The sequence below is a fragment of the Podarcis erhardii genome (assembly GCF_964252035.2).
Source record: "Podarcis erhardii genome assembly, chromosome: 12".
NCBI lineage: Eukaryota > Metazoa > Chordata > Lepidosauria > Squamata > Lacertidae > Podarcis > Podarcis erhardii.
This window is the reverse complement of record NC_138513.1, coordinates 34587486-34610925: the sequence shown is the minus strand read 5'-3', so window position 1 is coordinate 34610925 and position 23440 is coordinate 34587486. Positions and strand designations below refer to the sequence as shown.

Below are 23440 nucleotides of genomic sequence, written 5' to 3'. Positions count from 1 at the left end.
TTTATATTTTAAGTAAAAAAAACCTCAAAGCATTTTACAATACATTAAAACATCAAATGAAACAATCCAGAATGAAACAAATTCAAGCTTCAAGGAAAAGACTTCAGATCCTTTCCTAAGGGACATTTTGCTTTCCCCATACTTACTTATCCACTATATTTCACAATTGGACCTGCACTAGTCGCAAAACACACCTGACGCCTGAGGGATTTCTAATACTGCTTCTCACTTGGCTTTACAATGGTACCTCAGGTTAAGTACTTAATTCGTTCCGGACGTCCGTTCTTAACCTGAAACTTCTTAACCTGAAGCACCACTTTAGCTAATGGGGCCTCCTGCTGCTGCTGCGCCGCCGGAGCACGATTTCTGTTCTCATCCTGAAGCAAAGTTCTTAACCTGAGGTAATATTTATGGGTTAGCGGAGTCTGTAACCTGAAGCGTATGTAACCCGAGGTACCACTGTATAGCTCTACTTTCACAGATTTGCTTCCCTGCCTGTCTGGGAAGGTGAGAGTGCACAGTGTTACACAAGCACAGGGCACAGTGTTACAGAAGCAGGCTGGAGGCAGGTGATCCTCTTTGTGGACCAGCCTGGGCAAAGATTTTAAAAAGAGAGTTGTTCATTTAGCACAACAGAGGCCCACCTCACCTGTTGAAATCTCCACTGTGCGTTTCAAGAACGCCAATCCCGCAAGAGATTTTTGGACATCACACCCTTTCGGTGATTCATTGTCAAAGCCTAGGCTTAAACTCGACCAAAACCTCAGAAGCCGAACAGCTTTTTTATTGACATGACTATGGTGATTACAAAACAAACCACCAGAAAAGAACAACAACACGCCGCCAAAATCAAAATCAAATCCATGAGCCAGCATAGCGCACTCAGCAACTCTTGTAATTTGAAATAAGGAGAATAAATCTCATCAGTAAGGAAATGAAGTGAATCCGAGCATATCACCATTTACTATACACAGGGAACGGGACTGAGTTTCATTAAGCTCCTGTGAAGGCAAGAATCGTAAAAATGCTAGAGTGTCCATAAAAGGCACTCTAAAGCATCCGAGATCACAAATATTTTAAACTCCCTGACATGATAACCATGGTCTCAGAAAGCATCAAACTTAGTTTACCTTGTCTTTTGCGCAGAGTGAGCAGTCTTCTTCAATCAGCACAAAATGAAAGAGAGAGCGTCAAAGCCCAGTACCCCAACTTGCATGTTAGAATCCTACTTTGAACCTCATATTTTGTGCGCCTTCAGAATTTTAATAGTGAGGAATGTTCCTCACTACTGCATACTTGCTCCCCTTAAAATTTCTGGTGGTTTCATCATGTAAACCTTTACCCTTTTGTATAATCAAACTAGAAGATCAGATAGTAATATGTCTCTTAAATAACCAAGGCTCGGGGTTTCACAGACAATGGCTGCAGGGATGCTGTGGAAAGGGAAGAGGTTGCTTGCAGACCCCATTAACTCAGGCTGGATGTTTTATTTTGTAAATGTATATTTCACCTCTCCAAAAACCATGCAAAGCCAACGGCAAGACAAGAAACTAAGCAAACCAAAGCTAAACTCAGTTGGTTAGATCAGGCATAGGCAAAGGTACCACTTTAGTTAATGGGGCCTCCCACTGTCACGCAATTTCTGTTCTCATCCTGAGGCAAAGTTCTTAACCTGAGGTACTATTTCTGGATTAGCGGAGTCTGTAACCTGAAGCGTCTGTAACCCGAGGGTACCACTGTAGTATTCAAGATGGAGGGTAGGGGACACTTACAGGAGCTGTTAAACCAGGCACCCCCAAACTCGGCACTTCAGATGTTTTGGGACTACAACTTCCATCATCCCTAGTTAGTAGGACCAGTGGTCAGGGATGATGGGAGTTGTAGTCCCAAAACATCTGGAGGGCTGAGTTTGCCTATTCCTGGGTTAGAGCGTGGTGCTGCTAACACCACGGTGGCAGGTTCGATCCTCATATGGGACAGCTTGAATATTCCTGCATTGCAGGGGGTTGGATGAGATGATCCTCAGGGTCCCTTCCAATTCTACGATTCCAACACATGCGATGAAGTAACATCAAGGAGTGCATGTAGGTATCGGGGGGAGAAGTAGCACACAGTAGGGGTGGCGGTGGGTGGAACCCCCCCCCCAACCCAGAACATCCTCCAAACCTCCTTGGACTGATACAGATATGAACCAGTTTGTCCTCAAATAGGGAACAAGACACTTCCAAGTCACTCTGACCATTAGGTCCAGTCGTGACCGACTCTGGGGTTGCAGCGCTCATCTCGCTTTATTGGCCGAGGGAGCTGGTGTACAGCTTCCGGGTCATGTGGCAAGCATGACTATGCCGCTTCTGGCGAACCAGAGCAATGCACGGAAACGCCGCTTACCTTCCCGCTGGAGCGGTACCTATTTATCTACTTGCACTGGTGTGCTTTCGAACTGCTGGGTTGGCAGGAACTGGGACAGAGCAACAGGAGCTCACCCCATCAGGGGGATTCAAACTGCCAACCTTTTGTTTGGCAAGCCCCAGAGGCTCAGTGGTTTCGACCACAGCACCATCCTTAACATTAACACAATGTCTTGTTGTTTAGAGTCAACCTAAATCAGGCATCGGCAAACTCAGACCTCCAGATGTTTTGGGACTACAAATCCCTAGCTAACAAGACAAGTGGTCAGGGATGATGGGAATTGTAGTCTCAAAACATCTGGTGGGCCGAGTCTGCCTATGCCTGACCTAAATGGTGCACTAGTCAAGCAGAGGCTGGTTGAAGCAGAACCACAGAATGGAAGTGATCAACGTCGCAAGCCACGGTCCTCTGTGTGACTAAGTCTGGTACCTTGTGGATTTCACTTCTAGAAAATGGCAGGCAGACATTTTAAGCAAGGGCTAAAGCAGGGCTGAGAACCTGCAGCTCCCCTGTTGCGACTACAGTCCCCATCATCCCTGGCCATTGGAGGTATTGGTTGAGGCTAATGGGAATTTTGAGGCCAACAACCTCTGTAGGTTCAGAGCTTCCTCTATTCTGCTAAAGGCTTATGTCTTCTCAGCACAGGCACACAATATAATGTGACATCAATGCAAAAAAAGCGCTGGATTTTGGACAGAAACGACTGGAGTTCAAATTCCTGCTCAGACATGAAGCTCTTAGCATAGGAGGGAGAGAATCTATAACCCCATATTTGCCATACTGATTCCCTGCAAAAAGGACTGGAGACAAAGGAAAATTCCTAGATTTGCCTGTAAGGGACAGTTAAAAATGTTGCTGGCCAGTATTTAGGCACTGGCAGAAGTTGTCACTGCCCGCTGTTATATGTCATGGCAGCATGACAGACAACTGTTTCTGTCTGTTTCATTAATGGCACAACAGCACCAAACCCAGACTCTTTTAAGTCATAATTACAACCTCATGGTTTTTGCTGCTGCTGCTGTTTCTACGTGTATAAATCAGCAACAATTAAAAATATATCCCTAGGTTAAAAAGCGTTAGAAGTGTGCAAAAGTTTACAAAGACCAAGACACTTAAAAAAAAAAGTTGTATTTTCAACATGCTTTAGATAAGCTAAACTAGGAAGCTTTCCAAGAATGAAACTGGCATTTGTGTTCCACATTGATATACTTATAAAATAGGTAATTTCAAGGCGATGTCTGTAAGCTTTTTCACAAGGATTCAAATCCTTAAGACAGGTTACAATTTCTTATTTTGAGAACATGATCATTATGTGTTTTAGATGCCATTTTAAGCTGTATACTTATGCCTACAAAAAAGCACACAAGATCTGGCATTAAATCGTCTAATTAGGCAATATTTATATTAGCCCATTATAGCTGAGAGCATTTATGCTAATTGAAAGACACAATATAGTATTTGCAATACTTATTTGTGGAAGACTACTTCATGCATGTTTGTGCAATATATTTATTCAATATATTGTGCAATATATTTATTAAATGGAAAACCATAATGTATCTCTCATAGACATATTTGTGGTTTTTTTCCAGAGAAGGATTCGAACCGCCAACCTTCTGATCAGGAAGCCCGAGAAGCTCCTGTGGTTTATACCACAGTGCCACCCGCGTCCCTTTTACCTTTATTTGACTGACCACCATTTTATCAGATAAAATACACAGCTGAGGGAAGGGAGGAAATGGGCTAGAAACTGTGAAGAAAAGCTCAGTTCCCTTTGTCTCGACACCAAGGTCTGTTTACAAGCTATGAGATTATGGAGGCTGGCGACAAAACAGTTTTTGAATTCTTTGCAACCATCAACATCCCAAAATCCAACTTGTTCCATCCACTCTAAGTTCTGTTCACAAGGAACCCTTCCAGTCTGTCCCGAAAGGTCTTGAATCCACTACATTCCTTTGCAGTTGCTTTTTCCGATGCAGATGTGGGTTTAAGATGCAACAATTAAAAAAACCCCACAACTGTGACTAATGTAAAGCAACAAGAATATGAAATGCTCCGTCTCTGAAATGTGTATTTGAAAGAATGCAAATTTATTGGTAAGAAGAGATTAGGAACCTGTACAAATCCAATTTTGAATAGAGCCACTCCGCTGGCGATCTACCACTAGTTAAATTGAAGGGGTGGCGGACCTGAAACCTTCTCACAATGTAGTCATCAACCACAAACCGAAAGTGCAGTAGACACAAAAATATCTGCAGATAGGCAAGCGTGCTCACAGAGCTTCATGAGAGTCCCTCCAGTCTGAAGCAACAGAAAGGTAAAGTTTGTGTGGATCTATGTGATCTTAAACAGACTGGAACTGAAATAGAGTATTTGTACACATTTAGAACCAAGAAAAAAATCACAATATAGTTCTTAGGTTGGTGAAAAGGTGAAGTAAACAGTAAGAAAGAGAGACGGTTAAAATCAACAGTCAGACACTATCATGTGCCCTGTCACCTGGCAAGAAAAGACTCAAGTGTGCGGCTACAGATACAATCCACCCCATTAGATTATTTAATCTGACCCACAACTAGTTTGCACCACCTGTGATAAAGTCAGGATTGATCCAGGAGAATAAAAGAATACGGGAAAGTTGACCAAGAATAATTTCACTGACAGAGCAGAGGGAAACCCCATTATTTCTTCTCTATAAAGAACACCACTTGGTAAAAGCAACTATTTCACCCCGATTTTTTATTGTTTAAATATTCTGTCCAGAATTACTGATGGAAAGGAAGAAATGTGGCTTTTCTAAACATTTAACATGTAAGTAGAATAAATTACAGTGGATTATTTAAATTCAGATTAAAATAATGTTCTCTCTCTCTCTCTCTCTCTCACACGCACACACGCACATTATATATATATATATATATATATATATATTTGCTTTCGTAGATTTTCACGGGTACAGGAATGCAGGTTTTGGTGTCCTCGGGTGTCTTCCCGTGTAAAAGTTGGGGTGTCTAGGCGACGTTTCGACGAGGTCTCACTCGTCATCTTCAGGCTGGTGCTTTCGGCTTCTTGTTACTGGAACAGAGCAGGATCTCAGTGTTTGAGTTCCTATAAATACTGTAGAGGGGGTGTGGTGTATAGCCTCCAATGTTCTGGGCAGAGAGGAAGTTCCCAGGCTAGTGTGCCTTTTCTTCTTTTGTTCCTTAATTACTTGAGAGATATCTTGAGTGATTTCTTGAGTGATATCCTGAGTACCACTTAGGTGGGTCATTAGGTGTGGATTAGTTGTTAAAGTCTTTGTGTCTTGACCTCTTGAACTTTGTGAAGAGTTTTCCTGAGAAGATGGCTGTACTGTACTTAGTTGTGCTCTGGCTTGGCTTCGGGTATAGGGGCGAGCTGTGGTTTTGTGGCTTGTGTCAGCCAGATCTGTGTAGGGATTGCAGGGGGGTGCAGCATCCGGAGGTGCCACCATGGATTGGCTACTGGATGGTGTCTGTAATTCATCTGTGGAGAGGGTCTGGGTTTGGGTCTGGTGTGGTTGATTGGTGTTGGCGTTCTGTGTGCCTCTGGTTCTGGTGTCAGTTTTTGTGGGGAGGGCTAATTTCCAGATGTCTGGCAAGCGGGATGTGTCGTCACGCTTGTTCATGTTGTGAGGGTGTTTCTCTATCTCGATGGCTTCCATGATTATTCTCTTGTGGTGATGTTCCGTGTTAAAGAGCAATTTGGAATCTGCAAAATTAATTTCGTGTCCTGTTTCTTTCATGTGTTGGAAAAGAGAGGAAGTTTTTTCTTCTTTTTTGACGGCATTCTTGTGTTCTGCGATACGTGCATTTATTCGTCTGTTTGTTTGTCCAATGTACGTGGCTGGGCAGACTTTGCAGGGTATTTCATAGATCCCTTGGTTTTCCAACTGGATTTTATCCTTGGGGTTTCTGAGGATATTGGCTATTTTTTGGTTGGTGCAAAAGGCTGTTTTGATATTGTGTTTATGGAGGATTTTGCTAATTTTATCTGTAGTGCCCTTGATATATATATGAATGAATGAGATGGATCAGAAACCTCTGATTAAATGACCCCTTGTGGTACACTATAAGACTGATATAATTACTTTTATGACCACATCATTTTAGCATCCTTGCAAACTAATCTTCTACAGCTAAGCACTATTATAATTAAAACACACTGCCACTTTCCCCTGCCTTATAAAGCATTTTTCGGGGCCGCTTCAAACGTGATTAATTTTCTATGCAAAAGCTCTTTCATTTAGGAAACAGATGTAAACCCTGTGTAGTAATAATAATAATAATAATACATGAGGGGTAATCATCACATGTTAACGCTCCAGAAGTACGTGACACCCTTTTCCTAAATGAAATATGTATGCGGAGAAGCGACAAGATGTCTCCAGAACAACCAGATTTCAAATTTTCCCTTGTCAAAAAATTCTGTCCACATGGACCGAAAATACTCCCTTCAGTTCCAGAAATACTCCAAAACTGAGATGTGTGCACGTGGGTGAGTGGCGGAGGTGGAACCTATATTTCAAGATTATTTTACTATGCAAGATGCTTTTGCAATGCTATCACAGCACCGTCTTTCCTTTCTGTAACTCAGGGAAGAGTTAATCAAGGAACGTTATCTGTGGGAGCTATTTTTGGTCTTAGAACCAGAATGTTTATTTCTTTGTTAGCAAGTCCTGATGCCATATTCTGTGGGGTCGTGAGCACCACTATTTTCCACTTGCCTTTTGGTTTTTAAAATTCAAGGAAGTTGTACTTGGGAAATTGTATCATTCAAATGGATGTGAAAGAATATATTACACAGCACTTCATGGGGCTGGTAAAAGTAGCATCTCAGGAACATCACAGTTTGAAAGCAAAGTACTGCATCTAGATCAAGGGAAGTAAGAGTGCCACTGTATTCTGCTCTGGTCAGACCTCACCTGGAGTACTGTGTCCAGTTCTGGGCACCACAGTTCAAGAAGGACACTGACAAACTGGAACGGGTCCAGAGGAGGGCAACCAAAATGGTCAAAGGCCTGGAAACGATGCCTTATGAGGAACGGCTAAGGGAGCTGGGCATGTTTAGCCTGGAGAAGAGGAGGTTAAGGGGTGATATGATAGCCATGTTCAAATATATAAAAGGATGTCACATAGAGGAGGGAGAAAGGTTGTTTTCTGCTGCTCCAGAGAAGCGGACACGGAGCAATGGTTCCAAACTACAAGAAAGAAGATTCCACCTAAACATTAGGAAGAACTTCCTGACAGTAAGAGCTGTTTGACAGTGGAATTTGCTGCCAAGGAATGTGGTGGAGTCTCCTTCTTTGGAGGTCTTTAAGCAGAGGCTTGACAACCATATGTCAGGAGTGCTCTGATGGTGTTTCCTGCTTGGCAGGGGGTTGGACTCGATGGCCCTTGTGGTCTCTTCCAACTCTATGATTCTATGATTCTATACTGTATTCCTATAGCTTACAGTGCTCGGAGCAGGCAACATCACATTTTTTTGCCATCACAAATTGTCTTTCATACTTTGCATGAATTATTTTAGTAGGTAAGTTACATCATAGAATTGTAGAGTTGGAAGAGACGCTGAGGATCTTCTAGTCCAAACCCCTGCAATGCAGGAATACCGTATATACTTGAGTATAAACCGACCCAAATATAAGCCGAGGCACCTAATTTTAGCACTAAAAACTGGGAAAACTTATTGACTCAAGTATAAACCAGTTCACCACACCACAAACCTGGTGGTGGCGGCAGCGGTAGTGGCGGAGGAACAACAAGCAGCCTAAAAGGGATCCTTTCAGGCCACCCGTCCCTCCGCCGCTCGCGTAAAAGCTGAGGGGGGCTTTTTCAGCATAAAAAATGTGCTGAAAAAGTTGGCTTATACTCAAGTATATATGGTATGTCCCTGCATCGAACCTGCAACCCTGGAGTTATGCTCTAACCCAGGCATGGCCAAACTTGGCCCTCCAGCTGTTTTGGGACTACAACTCCCATCATCCCTAGCTAACAGGACTAGTGGTAGGGGTTATGGGAATTGTAGTCCCAGAACAGCTGGAGGGCCAAGTTTGGCCATGCCAGCTCTAACCAATGGCCCTATCCAGATTTCCTCTCCCCCACATGTACAGTGGAACCTGGAACTTTCAAGGGCTTTCTTTTAAATAACCTACCATCTATATGGCACCCAATCTAGATCTATATAGGCTTAGGAAATCTTACTATACTCCCTAAGTCTATTAAATCTTTGCTGTTTAAGAACTGGATAGAACAGAGGTCCAATTGATCACCTGCCTGCTCATCAGGGTCAACAGCAAGTATCCTGTCCCCCCGCCGCCACATTGTCAGCAATTAGTCGTGGCAAATTATATTCCCAACCCATCACCAAAGTATATTCCTATTCCCAACCCGCCTTACTCTCTCAGAGTAAGAAACAGCAGTACAGATTAAGAGCAGTCGCATCTCCTGCCCTTACAACAGAGTGGTGCAGTACTGCACCATTCTTTGCAGCCTTTGCAAACACCAGTGTTGGCATATCCTGACTCTCTCCCAGCTTCTGGAAGGCAGCTGTGATTGCCCTACTACAGGCGTCAGTAAACTTTTTCAGCAGGGGGCCGGTCACTGTCCCTCAGACCTTGTGGGGGGCCAGACTATATTTTGGGGGAAAAAATTCCTATGCCCCACAAATAACCCAGAGATGCATTTTAAATAAAAGGGCACATTCTACTCATGTAAAAACACGCCGATTCCCGGACCATCCGTGGGCCGGACTTAGAAGGCGATTGGGCCGGATCCGGCCCCCGGGCCTTCCTTTGCCTACATATGCCCTACAAGATCAGCAGCACTTTTTTACTAACTACAAAAAAGGTCAGTTACCTTCCCCTATTTCAGAGAAGGGACTTGGAACAGTCCACTGCTGTTTTTTCCAGACCAGACAGATGGCAGTAGCTTGTAGAGAAAGCTGGAAACTGTGAGAAAGGAATAGGAGAAATGGGCAGAAGGCACTTTGCATGTACTATGTGCTAGGTTGGCATAAGAAAAAGTCTACCTCTTGCGCATGAAACAACACATAAGCGGTAGTTTTCACTTGCAGCTACTACGTTTGCTTCAACTATTACACGTTGACATGACAGAACAGCAGCCTCTCTCCTTTTTTAAGGTATCAACATGCTTTTGTTTTCCTCAAAGGGCAAACAGCAGCTTTCGAGAGGAAAGAGCAGGATTTTGATTGGGGAAACCAGAAGGTTTAAGCACACACCTCTTCTTCCTCAACTGAGGCTCAGTACACATTAGGAGTCTCCTACAGACATATTAGGGATGTGGGTGGCACTGTGGGTTAAACCACAGAGCCTAGGACTTGCCGATCAGAAGGTCAGCGGTTCGAATCCCCGTGATGGGGTGAGCTCCCGTTGCTCGGTCCCTGCTCCTGCCAACCTAGGAGTTTGAAAGCGCGTCAAAGTGCAAGTAGATAAATAGGAACCGCTCCGGCGGGAAGGTAAACGGCATTTCAGTGCGCTGCTCTGGTTCGCCAGAAGCGGCTTAGTCATGCTGGCCACATGACTATATGCTGTACTCCGGCTCCCTTGGCCAATAAAGCAAGATGAGCGCCACAACCCCAGAGTCGGTCACAACTGGACCTAACGGTCAGGGCCTTTACCTTTACCGACACATTTCAGAGAGAGAGAGAGAGAGAGAGAGAGAGAGAGAGAGAGAGAGAGATGGGAGATCAATCACAGATCTCCTGTGCAAAACAGAGTTTGGCCCTTGTAAGGACAGTTCTGGACAGTGCTGTATTTTCATAGAATGGCTGTAAAAATTGTCTGCTCTTCTTTGCAAAGTCTGGAAATTGTGCATTTAAAACAGATACAATATTAGAAATTCCAATGCTATGAACCCCATGGATTATCTGAATTGATAACAAACTGCATGTGTGGTCTTCTATGTGATAACTTTCGCAACCTGCACAAAAGACTGCCACTAAAGACTGTTTGCACTCAGTAAGTACATTTTTTTGCATCGTTTCCAAAGTTTCTGCTACTTCTATGCAGTGCAACAGATGTATCTTCGACAATAGCACTATCTCGTTTATCAAAATAGCCCAGGAAACATCCCAAGGTTTTAGATAAGCTGAGCTACATAAACAAAATCACTGTTTGCATATGATTACTTTGGCATAAGGCTTTCCAGATCATGGTTTCTACTGTAACCCCCACCCTGCACACAAGAAGCAAGTAAGATATGCTCACAGCACTGCAAGCGTTATCAAAATGTGTTGCCAATGGATCACAAAGACACTTAAAATAAGATAGGTGAATGGTAATCTGGACATTTCAAACTTCAATTCTTTGCCAAAGCAGCTTCCTAAATCTGTCATTTTTCATATTTGGCAGGCAAGGCACTCAGCTCATTAGGGAATTACTTAGAAAAGAGAAAATCACTACAAAAAAAATCAATCTAGCTATTGCCACATGATCTAAACTAAACAAACCCTGCCATTAGTATCTATCCCTCTGGTGTTTTGGGGAGGTGTTTTTTTAAAAAAAAAGAAGAAGAAGAAAGGAATCAACTGAAACTGTTTGCTGTTCAAAGTAATTGTGGGCTCCCAGGAAATATCACCCAGTTTGTTTTTTTATCATCCTGCTGTAAAGCGATCTTTACAGGTGAAGCAGATGTACTCAATCAGACCAACTGGTCTGTCTAGTTCCAATACTATCTCCCTCAGCAACACTCCAAGGTCTCTGGGACCCAAGATTAGTTTTACGGAGAAATGTCAGGCATAGAAGCTGAACGTCAAAAGTTCGTGTCCTACCACTGTATTACAGCCCCTACCCAGAAGAACAAGTGCAGCCCCCAAGACATTTTGGCACAGACAGAGGGGCAGAGATAAATTGCAAAGTGTGCTGGAAATAGTGCTAAATGATCAGAAACGAGGATGCAGGTTTAAAAGGAAACAGGCTCAATTATTACTGTTTTTTAAATCGTGCCATTTCCAATGGATGACCATTTGAAGTGCTTACTCAAATATTTCAGGAGAGTGCTGCTAATTGAGGCCAAATGCCTATCTAATGCAACATCCTATCTCTCTCAAATGACTTACTTGATGCCCATGGAAGGCATAGCTGTCTGCCACATTATTAGACAAGCAGTAGACACTGTGTGGCAAGTGGCCCCTAGCCCACCACAGCTACCTTTACAGGTAAAGGTAAAGGACCCCTGGACTGTTAAGTCCAGTCAAAGGTGACTATGGGGTTGAGGCGCTCATTTGGCGTTTGTCCACAGACAGTTTTCCAGGTCATGTGGCCAGCATGACTAAACTAAGGTTACCAGACGTCCCCGTTTCTCAGGGACAGTCCCCGGATTTACAAATCAGTCCCCATACAAAATCCATTGAAGTTGAAAAGTGTCATTGAAAAAAATATGGTAACCTTAGACTAAACTGCTTATGGCACAATGGAGCACCGTGACGGAAATGCCGTTAACCTTTCTGCCACAGTGGTACCTATTTATCTGCTTGCACTGGTGTGCTTTCAAACTGCTAGGTTGGTAGGAGCTGGGACTAAGCAAAGGGAGCTCACCCCGCCGCGGGGATTCGAACCGCTGACCTTCTGATCGGCAAGCCCAAGAGGCTCAGTGGTTTAGACCAGTGTTCCCCAACCTTGGGCCTCCAGCTGTTTTTGGACTACAACTCCCATCATCCTTGACCACTGGTCTTGCTAGCGAGGGATGATGGGAGTTGTAGTCCAAAAACAGCTGGAGGCCCAAGGTTGGGGAACACTGGTTTAGACCACAACGCCACCCACATCGCTTACCTTTTCACCTTAGAACCACCAGACAGCAACAGCAACTTAGTTTTTCCACACGTCTATGGACAAGTGCCAAAAAAATTACATTGATCAAACACTGCCCATGCTCCGTGCTGCCTACTGCTGCATTTAATTTTGGAATTAAACTGTTGCAGAACAATTGTGGCCAAGCCAACCATCCTTGTTCAGGATGCTGTTAATCCAATGCACCATAAGCATGACAATTACTTAGCAACCGTCCCAGTCAGGCCCAATGCTAGAGAGTGACCAGGTGGGGCAATGGCAAAGGGCCCAGAACTTCAATGGAGCCCCTCCAAGACCCCCAACCAGATGCAATAGGCAGGCAAGCAGTTGCTGTTGCCATCACACATCTTAAAACTCTAGATCCTTAAACTTCAAACCCTCCCCACTGAATCTCTTCTAAAACAGATCTTTGCTGATTGAGAAAGAGTTCATTACTGTCATGCAGATCTTGAATGACTTTGGGGCTTTTTGCTCCATCCAGCTGTTCTGTCCACCCTGTTTGGGGAGCCACTACCCCAGTCCCAAGAAATATGGTTGCTGCTTGTGGTTGCCCATGGCGAGAGGAGGCAAAGGCACTCTGCACATGCAGAGCAGCACTTAACTTTTATTTGCATTTAAGCAGGAGGTTCTTTTCATCTTTGCAGGTAAATCCACCAAGAGCAATGCTTAATTTCTAATAAATGAAATAATCAAACTCTTGCATGAACTGGATGCGGTAATTAAATCTGAAAGCACAGGATTAGTACATTAACAGCAGATTAAAAGTGAGGATTTTATTCAGAGCTGTGCCCTGAAAGGCTGATCAGTACTGAGGGCATTGTAATATAGAAAGGAATTTTATATCTTCATTTGGATAATGTTTTGTAAAAAGCTTTCCCAAAAAAGTGATAAATCTGCCTGAGAGAAACATTTGCTAACTGAACAGTCTCTAATCATTATTGGCTTTAATTTATATTTAAAAAGTAAAAAAGAAACTAATGTAGGTCTTTCTATAGGTTTAACTACCGATTTCTCCACATGAACCTTATTGTACACTGTTCCTTAAGTATTTGCTCCACATTATGTAGGAATTTTTCAGCTAATAAACATTTATAAAGTACTCTCCATAGCACGTCACCACTGACAAAAAACAGAAAGCATACATATGCAAAATGAACTTGGCATTCACAAATGTCTCTTTCAAGCCAGTGAACAAAGGGAAGAAAAACCAAAACTCTCATCTTGGTTAAACAGCTGCAGAGTATTCCTGCATTATGGAGCGCTAGAAAGCAGCCCATTTAACGCATTTGCCCAGGCAATAGCTGCTCAAGGGAACACATTCGTTCATATAGCATTTCTTGCAAAATAATAAAAAATTGTGTATTTTAAAACCTTGGTTCTTAAAAATATGCACTTGCATATAGTTCCACTGATATTAAGGTGACCAAATCTGTGTAAGTTTTTAAAAAATTAAGATATTGGGGCACAGATTAATTAATATATGAAAGTAGAGTTCAGTGCTATTGTCAGATATATTTTTTTAACCCTTCACTGAGTTTAAAGGGAGATTTAGGGCTATTGAAAAAAACACCAATAATTTATTGCTGCACAACTTGTGAAATCGAATTCAAATTTCTCAGTTCCATTTCTGCAAATCACAGATAATTTCCCATTCATTTCTGTGCATTTTTATTATGTATTACTTTGTGGCATGACATTAACATTTCTCTAGTCCTCCCCCTCCTTTATTATTATTTCAGGTCAAAAGGTTTGTAGGCATTTTGGGAGAGAGAAAAGTTACAAGAAACAACATCTGGACAAACTAATAGGATTCATGCATATTCTGCACATTTGAAATAGGAGTTTTACTATTAGCTTTCCCTGAAGGTTTCTAAATCACACAAACCTGAAGAACATCCTTAAAATGCTCATGTTAGAATTAGAGAGACAAAACATTAGATTAGTTATGAAGTCCAAACTGTACTTTGTGAGACTATGCTGTTATTTGCACTTTTTCTTCTGCGACCTATGAAATTCAGAATTCTGAACACACAAATAGGTAAGGGGGGGGGGGAACCACCCACTTTGTTTTCCTTTGCCCAGCCCAGTATGTTTGCACAAGTCTTAAGGAAATTCTATGCTACTACTAAGCGCTTTAAAAGAGACATTTATTGAAATGCCAATAAACAGCACTATTTCTTGCTAGCCAGATGTGATCCTTTGGACGTCAAAGCCCTATCTTCTATTTAAGCCCCAGTCAAAATGTGTCTTCAGTTCTCTCGTAATAACTGCCAAGCAAGAACCCAAGCAATTTCACAAATGGACAAGGAAAACTGCTCACCCTCCCATGGAAACTCTCCAACAAGTGTCAAGTTAGCACATCAAAATGCATGAGACAAACAGAAACTCTGCAAGATCACCCAGAAAGATGGCATTTAAAAGAACACAAATATCTCAAACAAAAAATGGCAAATAAAATAAAATAAAAATTGCTGACACTGTCAGACTAAGGATTTTACACAAAGCCCCTTTCTGAGAAACAATTTGCTCTCTTCCCTTTCTTAGGGGTCCTCATGAAAGTTTGGTGTGTAGCTGCTTTCGAGGGCTTGCCGCTGCTCCTTTTGGCCCATGTTTGTTGCTGCTCTTCAGTCTGTTGTGCAGTAATTGTTGCGTACGCAAACTGGGGTGTACTCGGGGTGATTTCTAGCCTTCGGTGCACATTCCCAAAGTGCACCGAGTCAATAAAAGAAAGCACTTTTCTGTACACATCTGGAGCATTTCAAGTCAGGTTTCATTCCCAGACCATAAAGCGAAAGCGTGTGAAACCTGACCCCCTGGAAAGTACTGCCATCTGAATGCAGGGGGGCTGCTTCCAACAACCATGGAGATCCTTATCAGGTATGGAGCAAAGGGAGAGGGGGGGGGCTTGGGGACAAGGAAGGCGATCTCGCATGTTATCAAGGAGGAGATGCAACAGCAGTCTGGTATGATAAGAGCAGCCAGAAGAAGCCGCACTATTTTAGTACAGTCTAACTTTGGTTGGGGACACGGGTGGCGCTGTGGGTTAAACTACAGAGCCTAGAACTTGCCGATCAGAAGGTCGGCAGTTTGAATCCCCGTGACAGGGTGAGCTCCCGTTGCTCGGTCCCTGCTCCTGCCATCCTAGCAGTTTGAAAGCACGTCAAAGTGCAAGTAGATAAATAGGTACCACTCTGTCGGGAAGGTAAACGGTGTTTCCGTGCGCTGCTCTGGTTCGCCAGAAGTAGCTTCGTCATGCTGGCCACATGACCCGGAAGCTGTATGCCGGCTCCCTTGGCCAATAAAGCGAGATGAGCGCTGCAACCCCAGAGTCGTCCATGACTGGACCTAATGGTCAGGGGTCCCTTTACCTTTAACTTTGGTTGACAAACATAATCCGTTCCGGAAGCCCGATCAGCTTCCGAAACATTCGACAACCGAGGCATGGTTTCTGATTGGTTGCAGGAGCTTCCTGCACTCAAGCGGAAGCTGCATTGGACGTTCGGCTTCTGAAAAACGTTCAAAAACCAGAGCATTTACTTCCGGGTTTTCAGCATCCAGGAGCCAAAACGTTCCAAAACAGAGCCGTTCAGGAACCGAGGTCTGACTGTACCATCAAACATATACATAAAACCTGACAAAAGAAGGATTGAGCCACTGCCCAAAGCAAATTAGGCCCAATGGCCACTTTCACAAGAACTGCTTCAGCAGTTTTCACACATTTGCCATGCCTGCCCAGTTACAGCACCACATGCAACCTTCACTATGCATGTCCATATACGGTGGTACCTCAGGTTACATACGCTTCAGGTTACAGACTCCGCTAACCCAGAAATATTACCTCGGGTTAAGAACTTTGCTTCAGGATGAGAACAGAAATCGTGCTCTGGCGGCGCGGCAGCAGCAAGAGGCACCATTAGCTAAAGTGATGCTTCAGGTTAAGAACAGTTTCAGGTTAAGTACGGACCTCCAGAACAAATTAAGTACTTAACCCGAGGTACCACTGTATTATCATCTCTGCTCTCCTCCAAATACTTTGTCTGTAGTTATCACGGACGGTGAGAGGCTGAATGCATACTTCTCTAACCAAACAGCAACTGGTGCATTTTAAAGACTATATTTGTTCCTAGGAATAAGATAATGCCCGTCCGCCAGATCCTTAGCAGCTCCAAAGATTATCACTCAAATTAAAAGAGACCGTTTCCCACATTAACCATATCCACAAGTGCGAGGGACAAAAAGGCATTCTTAGTGTCACTTGTGAAAGCAGCCTATGGCAGGGGGCTTCACGGTGAGCCCCCTCGAGGAACAAAAGCAACAATCCAAGCTTTCTCGAGCGTAGCCAAGACAAAACACAGGCAGCGGTTCACTGGCAGTGCTCAACCTTGTCCTGAAGGCAAACACATCAAACGAAAGGGGAGATGCAGGACCTCATGGGCTCACAGAAAGCTTTAAGGTGCCTTGTTGGGAAAACTCTTAGAAGAAGCAAAAAGTATATGAGGAATAAACCTACAGGCCCCTGTCACCAATAATATTCAGGGCATGCAGCTATGCTGTAGCAGCTTAGGTGGGGTGAAATGTTCTATTCTGTCTTTAAAAAGACAAGAAGGAGTTCTTTGGCTCTACGTCCCCTGAAATCATAGTGGCACACTGCAAAATCCTTTTAAAAATTGTGCATTTCTCACATCTGTAATGGGCCGCTACAGCAGTCTCCAATCCTGAATGAGAGCAGCATGAGACTAGGAGAAAGCAACCTTGCCAGGCCAATGCTACTGGTGTATCTTTCCCATAGCATCAGCTAACAGCTGGATTCACACTGAATACATAAAGGCAGGGGTAGTCAATGTGTTACCCTCCAGATGTTGTTAACTCCAACTCCCATCAGCCCCAGCCAGCATGACCAATGGTCAGGGGGTGCACCGCAATGGCTACTCCTGTGTTAGGAAATGGCAACACGTAGGCTATTTTCACACGTGATGCTTAAATCTGTTGTAGCCTGTGCTGTACCTGTGATTTTAATGCAACACCTACATGGGCTAGAGAAATGGCTCTCTTCCACGAGAACATATTCACACATCTACAAAATACTTTAAAATATTCTTTTGTGTGACAAAGCAAACACATCCCCCCAAAATGCCGTCATTTTCATAACAGATTTAAGATGCGAATGAAGAGAGAACAATGTTTTGAGACACAATTTTGTGCCCCCAAGCAAATAAGTGCCAACAATGAAGTTACTCTAAAACTCAAGATCCAAGGTTTCTAGGTCCCGCCCCCCACTTCCTCCTCCTCCTCCTCCTCTCACTACCAATTATGAGGCAAATCAAGGCTAGCATACTTCTCTCAAGTTCAACACAATCCACAGGAAAAAGAAACTTGAAAACATCCAAACTTCTGCTCACATATACGATTTGAAGTGAAAGATTCCTCTGATCACCAGGTAGTTTAACGTGCTTGTAGCATAAACCAATTTTTGCCCCTCAAAAGGCTTGAGCAAAGCAAACATCTCTGTATTGTGCCTCGAAGTTTATGATTCCCGGTGGACTGCACTAGTGAAATAAGAAACCACATCTACAGTCATTATATTCTGACAAGGTAATTTGCTAGCATAGCCCTGAAAGGCACCAAGTTCATATACAAGCTGTTTAGAGAGAGATAACTGTTGCGAGATTACTTGGATGATTTGGACATACACTTCGATCAGGCAGGGTAAGAGGGAAGCCATTAACAAGAATGCAACACTGAGAACAGCAGATTCCAAAAACCCACATAGCAAATTCACAAGCATGATTAATTTAAACCGCATGAAGCTTCAGCAACAAGACAATGCCATTTGTCATGCATGTTTTTAAAGTCTCTCTTATCAAACACCAACGACTAAAAACCTTTAACATCATAATACATTTGTATCAGTCATCTCCCCTCTTTCATCCAGGCATCAGTCACTGATAATGTTCCTGAACCTGTTGCAATGGGGACTTCGGCCAATAGAAGGAAATACGTCTTTAGCTGATCTCGTTAAATAAACAGGGCAGCCCTTCATTAAGCCCAGACCTCTGCTCTCCTCACATATTTTCCTCCCAGTTTCTTCACGTGAAGGCTGGATTTTAAAACGAAACTTTAACAGTCACATCATTTGCTTGCTGGAGCAGTCATAAAGGAAAGGGAACGTCTTGCAGGTAGAGGAAGCAAGCTCCACCCGAAGTGTTTTAAAAGACGGATCGTTTCACCGGCTGCCACCATCAATAGCAACTGGCTCGAAAGTGGTTATTAGCAGACTGGACAGATAAAGATGCTCTCTAGAAACAGCAACCTCAACTGTGACAGCATGTGCTGAAAGTAGCCTTCCTGTTTAATTAACAAGGGGCAACCATGGACCATCTACACTGTATTACCCCATATCTAAATGCTCAGGGGCTACAAAAGCTAAGTGATAACCTAAGAAGCAGCTTAGCAGGTACTTTCAGAAAGTGTCTAAATCTTTTAACACACAGCTCAAACACTCATTTTATAAAAGGCAATGACATCCCCCGGGGTGTGCTTTCACCAGATTACATGCATGCTCTTAAGGTGCATATGCTGAGCTAGGAACTCAAATCTCACTCCTATTGCATGCAGCACTGCACGGCGCAGAGGCATAACAACTCGAAAAAGCAGCAACAGGTCTTCCATCTCCCCCCACCCTACAAATTGAATGCAATAATAAGCATGATGCAATTCGGAATAATACCTATAAATGCAAAAGGGGTGATGGGAACATGCGTTTTCATATCCTTCACAACTGCCCAGCCACAGAAATATATATACATTCACACAGCATGACAACCAATGATGCAATCCACTCCTAATGCAATTACTTCTGAAGTACAATAAAAACAAGCATAAGAAACAGAATATTGACATCCGGAATTCACCTCCTGAGCCCCAAAGGCCATAAGGAATTATTCCAAGCCATTCGGAAAATATACTCTGCATCAACATTTCAGAACCAAAAATTATATTTAGAAGTAATAACCTGTCAAGTGCTCTCCAGTCTTCCTCATTACCATCGTAGGTGCGGTAGCTGCCACCCCACAAAATGTCCTGCATTTAACTGGTAAGATGCATTTATTTCCCTGCCCTTCTGGAAGCAGCAGCCAACCACTGCACGCAGGAAAACACAGAGTGCAGTGATATCATGCCGTGTCACGTGCCTTATTTAACTAAACATGGGAGGCAGTACAGGTTGGAGGTAGCCACACTTAATTGCAACACGTAGTCCAGCCATTAGAAAAGATGGATCAACACATACCTGCAGTTGGGAGGTGGATCTAAGGTGATGTCAGCCAACTCCTTCTGAATCCTACAGCAAGAAACCAAAAGAGAAGGCAAATCTTACACAGGGAATTCAAGAGATGAAAAGCAGCATGACTTTCCCAAGTAACATCCACACACACACAAAAAACTATTGATAGGGATAAAGGGCAAGCTACATAAATCTACTAAGGTTGATCCAGGTCCATTATTTCCAAACCTTAGTGATCTTCATAACACTGAAACTATTATACCTGCTTTATAGTCAGAAACACAGGGCAAAAGACACTGTTTTGCTCAAATTAATGAGTCCAAAACTCATGCCAACTTTCGGTCAAGTCTAGCATTCTGTGCAGTGAAACATACTAGATCCCCACAAAAGCAGCGGAAACGAATGACATTCCAATTGGATCACCTTAATGCCATCACAGGTATGAGAGAATAAATAGTACAGAGTTCCCCTTCACTAACCACAACAGAAGAAATCCAAACATCAACGATGTCAGCAACAAAATTCCCACTGATTTTTATCACTAAGCAGCAAAAGGGTATGGTCAGAGCATTACAGAATATTCCTTCTGTTTGTTTCTCCCTCCCCAAAATTAACTGGCAGTCAATACAAATACTAGTGCGTGCCCTACCCTCTGTAAAATTCCTCGTGAAAGGCTCCTCCTCTTTTCATACCAATGTCACACATTAATTTCAGTAGAAACAAGATGGAGAGCGCTGGACCCATCAGACAATTTTTGGGAAATACCAATTCAAATCCCAGCTCCACAAGAGAGAGATATACAAGGAGCTTCATAAGCATAAGGGTGAGATTTGTACGTTTTCAATAAGAACATTCTTCTTACTGAAGCAACAGTGATCTTTTGCATCAAAGTTTGAAAGTTGAATTGTGATGAATTTGAAAAACAGAAAAGATTGACTCTAAATGTGAGCAATGATAGAAAGTAGCATTTTTTTCTCCCTGGGAGACTACTATTTTAACACATAATTGGATGAACTCAATGCAGATACCAAATCTTAATTAATCTACATCACACTCCTGCACACTGACTACTGTCACCATCCACTAAGAAAGCTTGTGAAGAAATTAAGAGTTTTGCCCAAGGCTACGCAGTAAGTTGGTAGCAAGGCAGGAATTGAGGTACTCTTGGTTTGAAGTCACTGGCTCTGAACTTTTCTGCTGGCGGATACAAGTGATAACGACAAGTTTCAAGTAGAAGGTTAGAGGTATGGTTAGGTAAAAAAACGAAATTCTTTAAAATAAAAATAATGCACTTGGGGAGTGGGCAACAATGCTGATGGGGGGTGGGCTGTAATTGTTTTGCAGAAACAGCATGTGCCAGAAAGGTATTTAGTGAAGAAAAGCCATCGCAAGGACTATAAGGAAGAGAATGCTAAGGACAGTCTCACCTCTTGGCACTGGTGGAAAGGAGCTTGGAATTTTTACTCATGCTGACTTTACTTTCCTTCTTCTTAGGTGTGCTTGTCTCTTTCTCGGTCTGTTGGTTGGAAGACGAAGATGAGGAAGAGCTGGTGCTGGCCCTCGAATCGTCATCCGACATAGCTACCCCACACTACGTACCCCAAACCTGGAGTAAAAACACCACAGGGAACGGGGGGGGAGGGAAATGGGGGACAGTTAACACTTGGACAAGGAGCCACGGGGGTCTTGGGTCAAGCTCTTAGAAAACATTTTCTACTTCTCTTCGTAGGGAGAAAGAATGAATAGATTCAAAGAGAAGCCCCCACCCGCAAGTTTCAGCAACATTTAGTTGTCAGCTCCTCTCTGGAAATGGGGGCGAGGGGGATGCGCAGACCACAAGAATTAATAAAATGGGAAACTGGGATTAGGGAGACGAAGCAATTTCCTTACATGCCTCCTCTAACCTTTTCACACAGGACCCCCTCCGACCCCCTGCTTTCCCCCTCCAAATAGCATCCATGACACACGGAGATAAAGGGGTCACAGAACAGAGGCTAGAGAGTGGTGGAAACATTGGTATTCTACAAGGTTGGGGCGAAATAAGAAATTCGGGGGGGGGAGTACTAGGAAAAACTGGGAGGCTGCTGAAAGAGGTGAGGTGGAAAACTCACCACCACAGGAAGTGAGGGTTGGGGGGGGAATACTTTTCAGAAGCTGCATAATGGGGACTAGTAATTAGGGACTGGGGGGGGGGGCAGAGATGACCCAGGAAAAAGGGGAATGCCATGGAGGGGGGAGAGGAGAGGAGAAATCCGTAGTGGGTGCGAAAGAGAAATCGGTATTGTGGGCAGGGGGTGTCTATAGAGTATACCCCCCCTCCAACTTGGGGGGGGGCAGCTAGCTACTCCTCAAGGGGCTCCCCGCCCCTTCTTCCTCCTCTACTTCTAAACGCCCCCCTTGGCTTTTGTTTTACTACCCTTCCCCACCCCCCAAAACAACATGCCTCCCTTCCCACCACCTCATCCTTCTCGGTTTGCAGACGGGGTGGGGAGGGGAGAGAAAGCTGCCCCCCCCCCCCGTCCGCGCACCCTCCGGCCTCCCCCGGCTCCCAGCGGTGCGGGGCGAGACCTGTCAGCTCTCCCCCCTAAAAATTCTCCCCACCCCCCGACGTCTCCTCTGCCCACCCGGGTCTCCCTCCCTCCCCCCGCTCCCATCTCCTCTCGGCTCCCCCCCCCCCGCGGGAAGCCCCCAAGCCCCCGCCGCCCTCCTCCGCGCTCTCGGGGGGAGGCCAGGCGCGGCGGGGGCGCCTGCGCCCGTCGAGGGTGAGAGTCGGGGCGCCCCCTCTCCCCCTACCTCTCTCCCTTTGTGTCTGGCGCTCCTCCTCGGTGCGGCTGGGCCTGGCCACTCGTGTCTCTCTCGCGGGGAGAGAAGCGGAAGTGCTGCAACAGCAACTATTAAGCAGGCAATGGCTTCCCCGCCTGCCGCTCTGCCTTGCCGCCCCCCCGCCCGCCGCCGCCGCCGCCGCCTTCCCGCAAGCAGGGGAAGGGGAAGGGGGGACAGACAGCCGGTGTCACCCTACAGTGTACAAGAAACGCTATACACACACATATAGAGTACACACACACACACACACACACACACACACATATATATATATATACACACACACACACATACTGTACACACACACACACACACACACTCAGTGCTTTTTTTCTTGGGGGACGCAGGGGGATGCATGCCCCTAAACATTTTGTGAATCTAAGTTTGGCCTCATGGAGGGGCAGTATTTCAGTATGAGTAGGAAAATGAGAGTACCCCTAAACATTTTTTACCTCGGGTTACATACGCATCAGGATACATACGCTTCAGGTTACAGACTCCGCTAACCCAGAAATAGTGCTTCAGGTTAAGAGCTTTGCTTCAGGATGAGAACAGAAATCGTGCTCCGGCAGCGCAGCCGCAGCAGGAGGCCCCATTAGCTAAAGTGGTGCTTCAGGTTAAGAACAGTTTCAGGTTAAGTACGGACCTCCAGAACGAATTAAGTACTTAACCCGAGGTACCACTGTACACACACACATACGCACAGTGCTTTCTTCTGGGGGGACGCAGGGGTACACATACCCTTAAACATTTTGTGAATCTAAGTTTGGCCTCATGGAGCGTCAGTATTTCAATATGAGTAGGAAAATGAGAGTACCCGTAAACATTTTTTGAGGAAAAAGCACTTCACACACAAACATATATGTATACACACACACACACTTCCCTCTGTCTTCCCACCAAAGTGTGGTCGTGCCCCCCCCAAAGCACACACCCACCCCATTGAAAGAGGGCTTTCCCAGGGCCACGATGGCTCTACATGCCACCCCACACTCACCTCTCTCTGTCCCCCCTTTGGAGGTGCGGGGCGGGGAGAGGGATAAAAAGATGCCTCTGATGGGGGGGCCACCTGGAGCAAGCCGGGCAAATAGTCCACACCTGGG

General features: G+C 44.4%; 1 protein-coding gene across 1 annotated transcript in view; it reads right to left on the bottom strand.

Moving 5' to 3' along the window:
• UBE2E1 (ubiquitin conjugating enzyme E2 E1) overlaps nt 1-22466 on the bottom strand; it is a 54806-nt gene extending 32340 nt beyond the window's left edge. Inside the window, exons 1-3 of the mRNA XM_081833957.1 lie at nt 22308-22466; nt 20942-21120; nt 19521-19571 (exon numbers count right to left, since the gene is read on the bottom strand). Coding sequence (XP_081690083.1) covers nt 19521-19571; nt 20942-21093 — 203 coding nt within the window. The 5' untranslated portion in view covers nt 21094-21120; nt 22308-22466. The remainder of the gene's footprint in view (nt 1-19520; nt 19572-20941; nt 21121-22307) is intronic.
• Between the last annotated feature and the right edge of the window lie 974 nt (nt 22467-23440).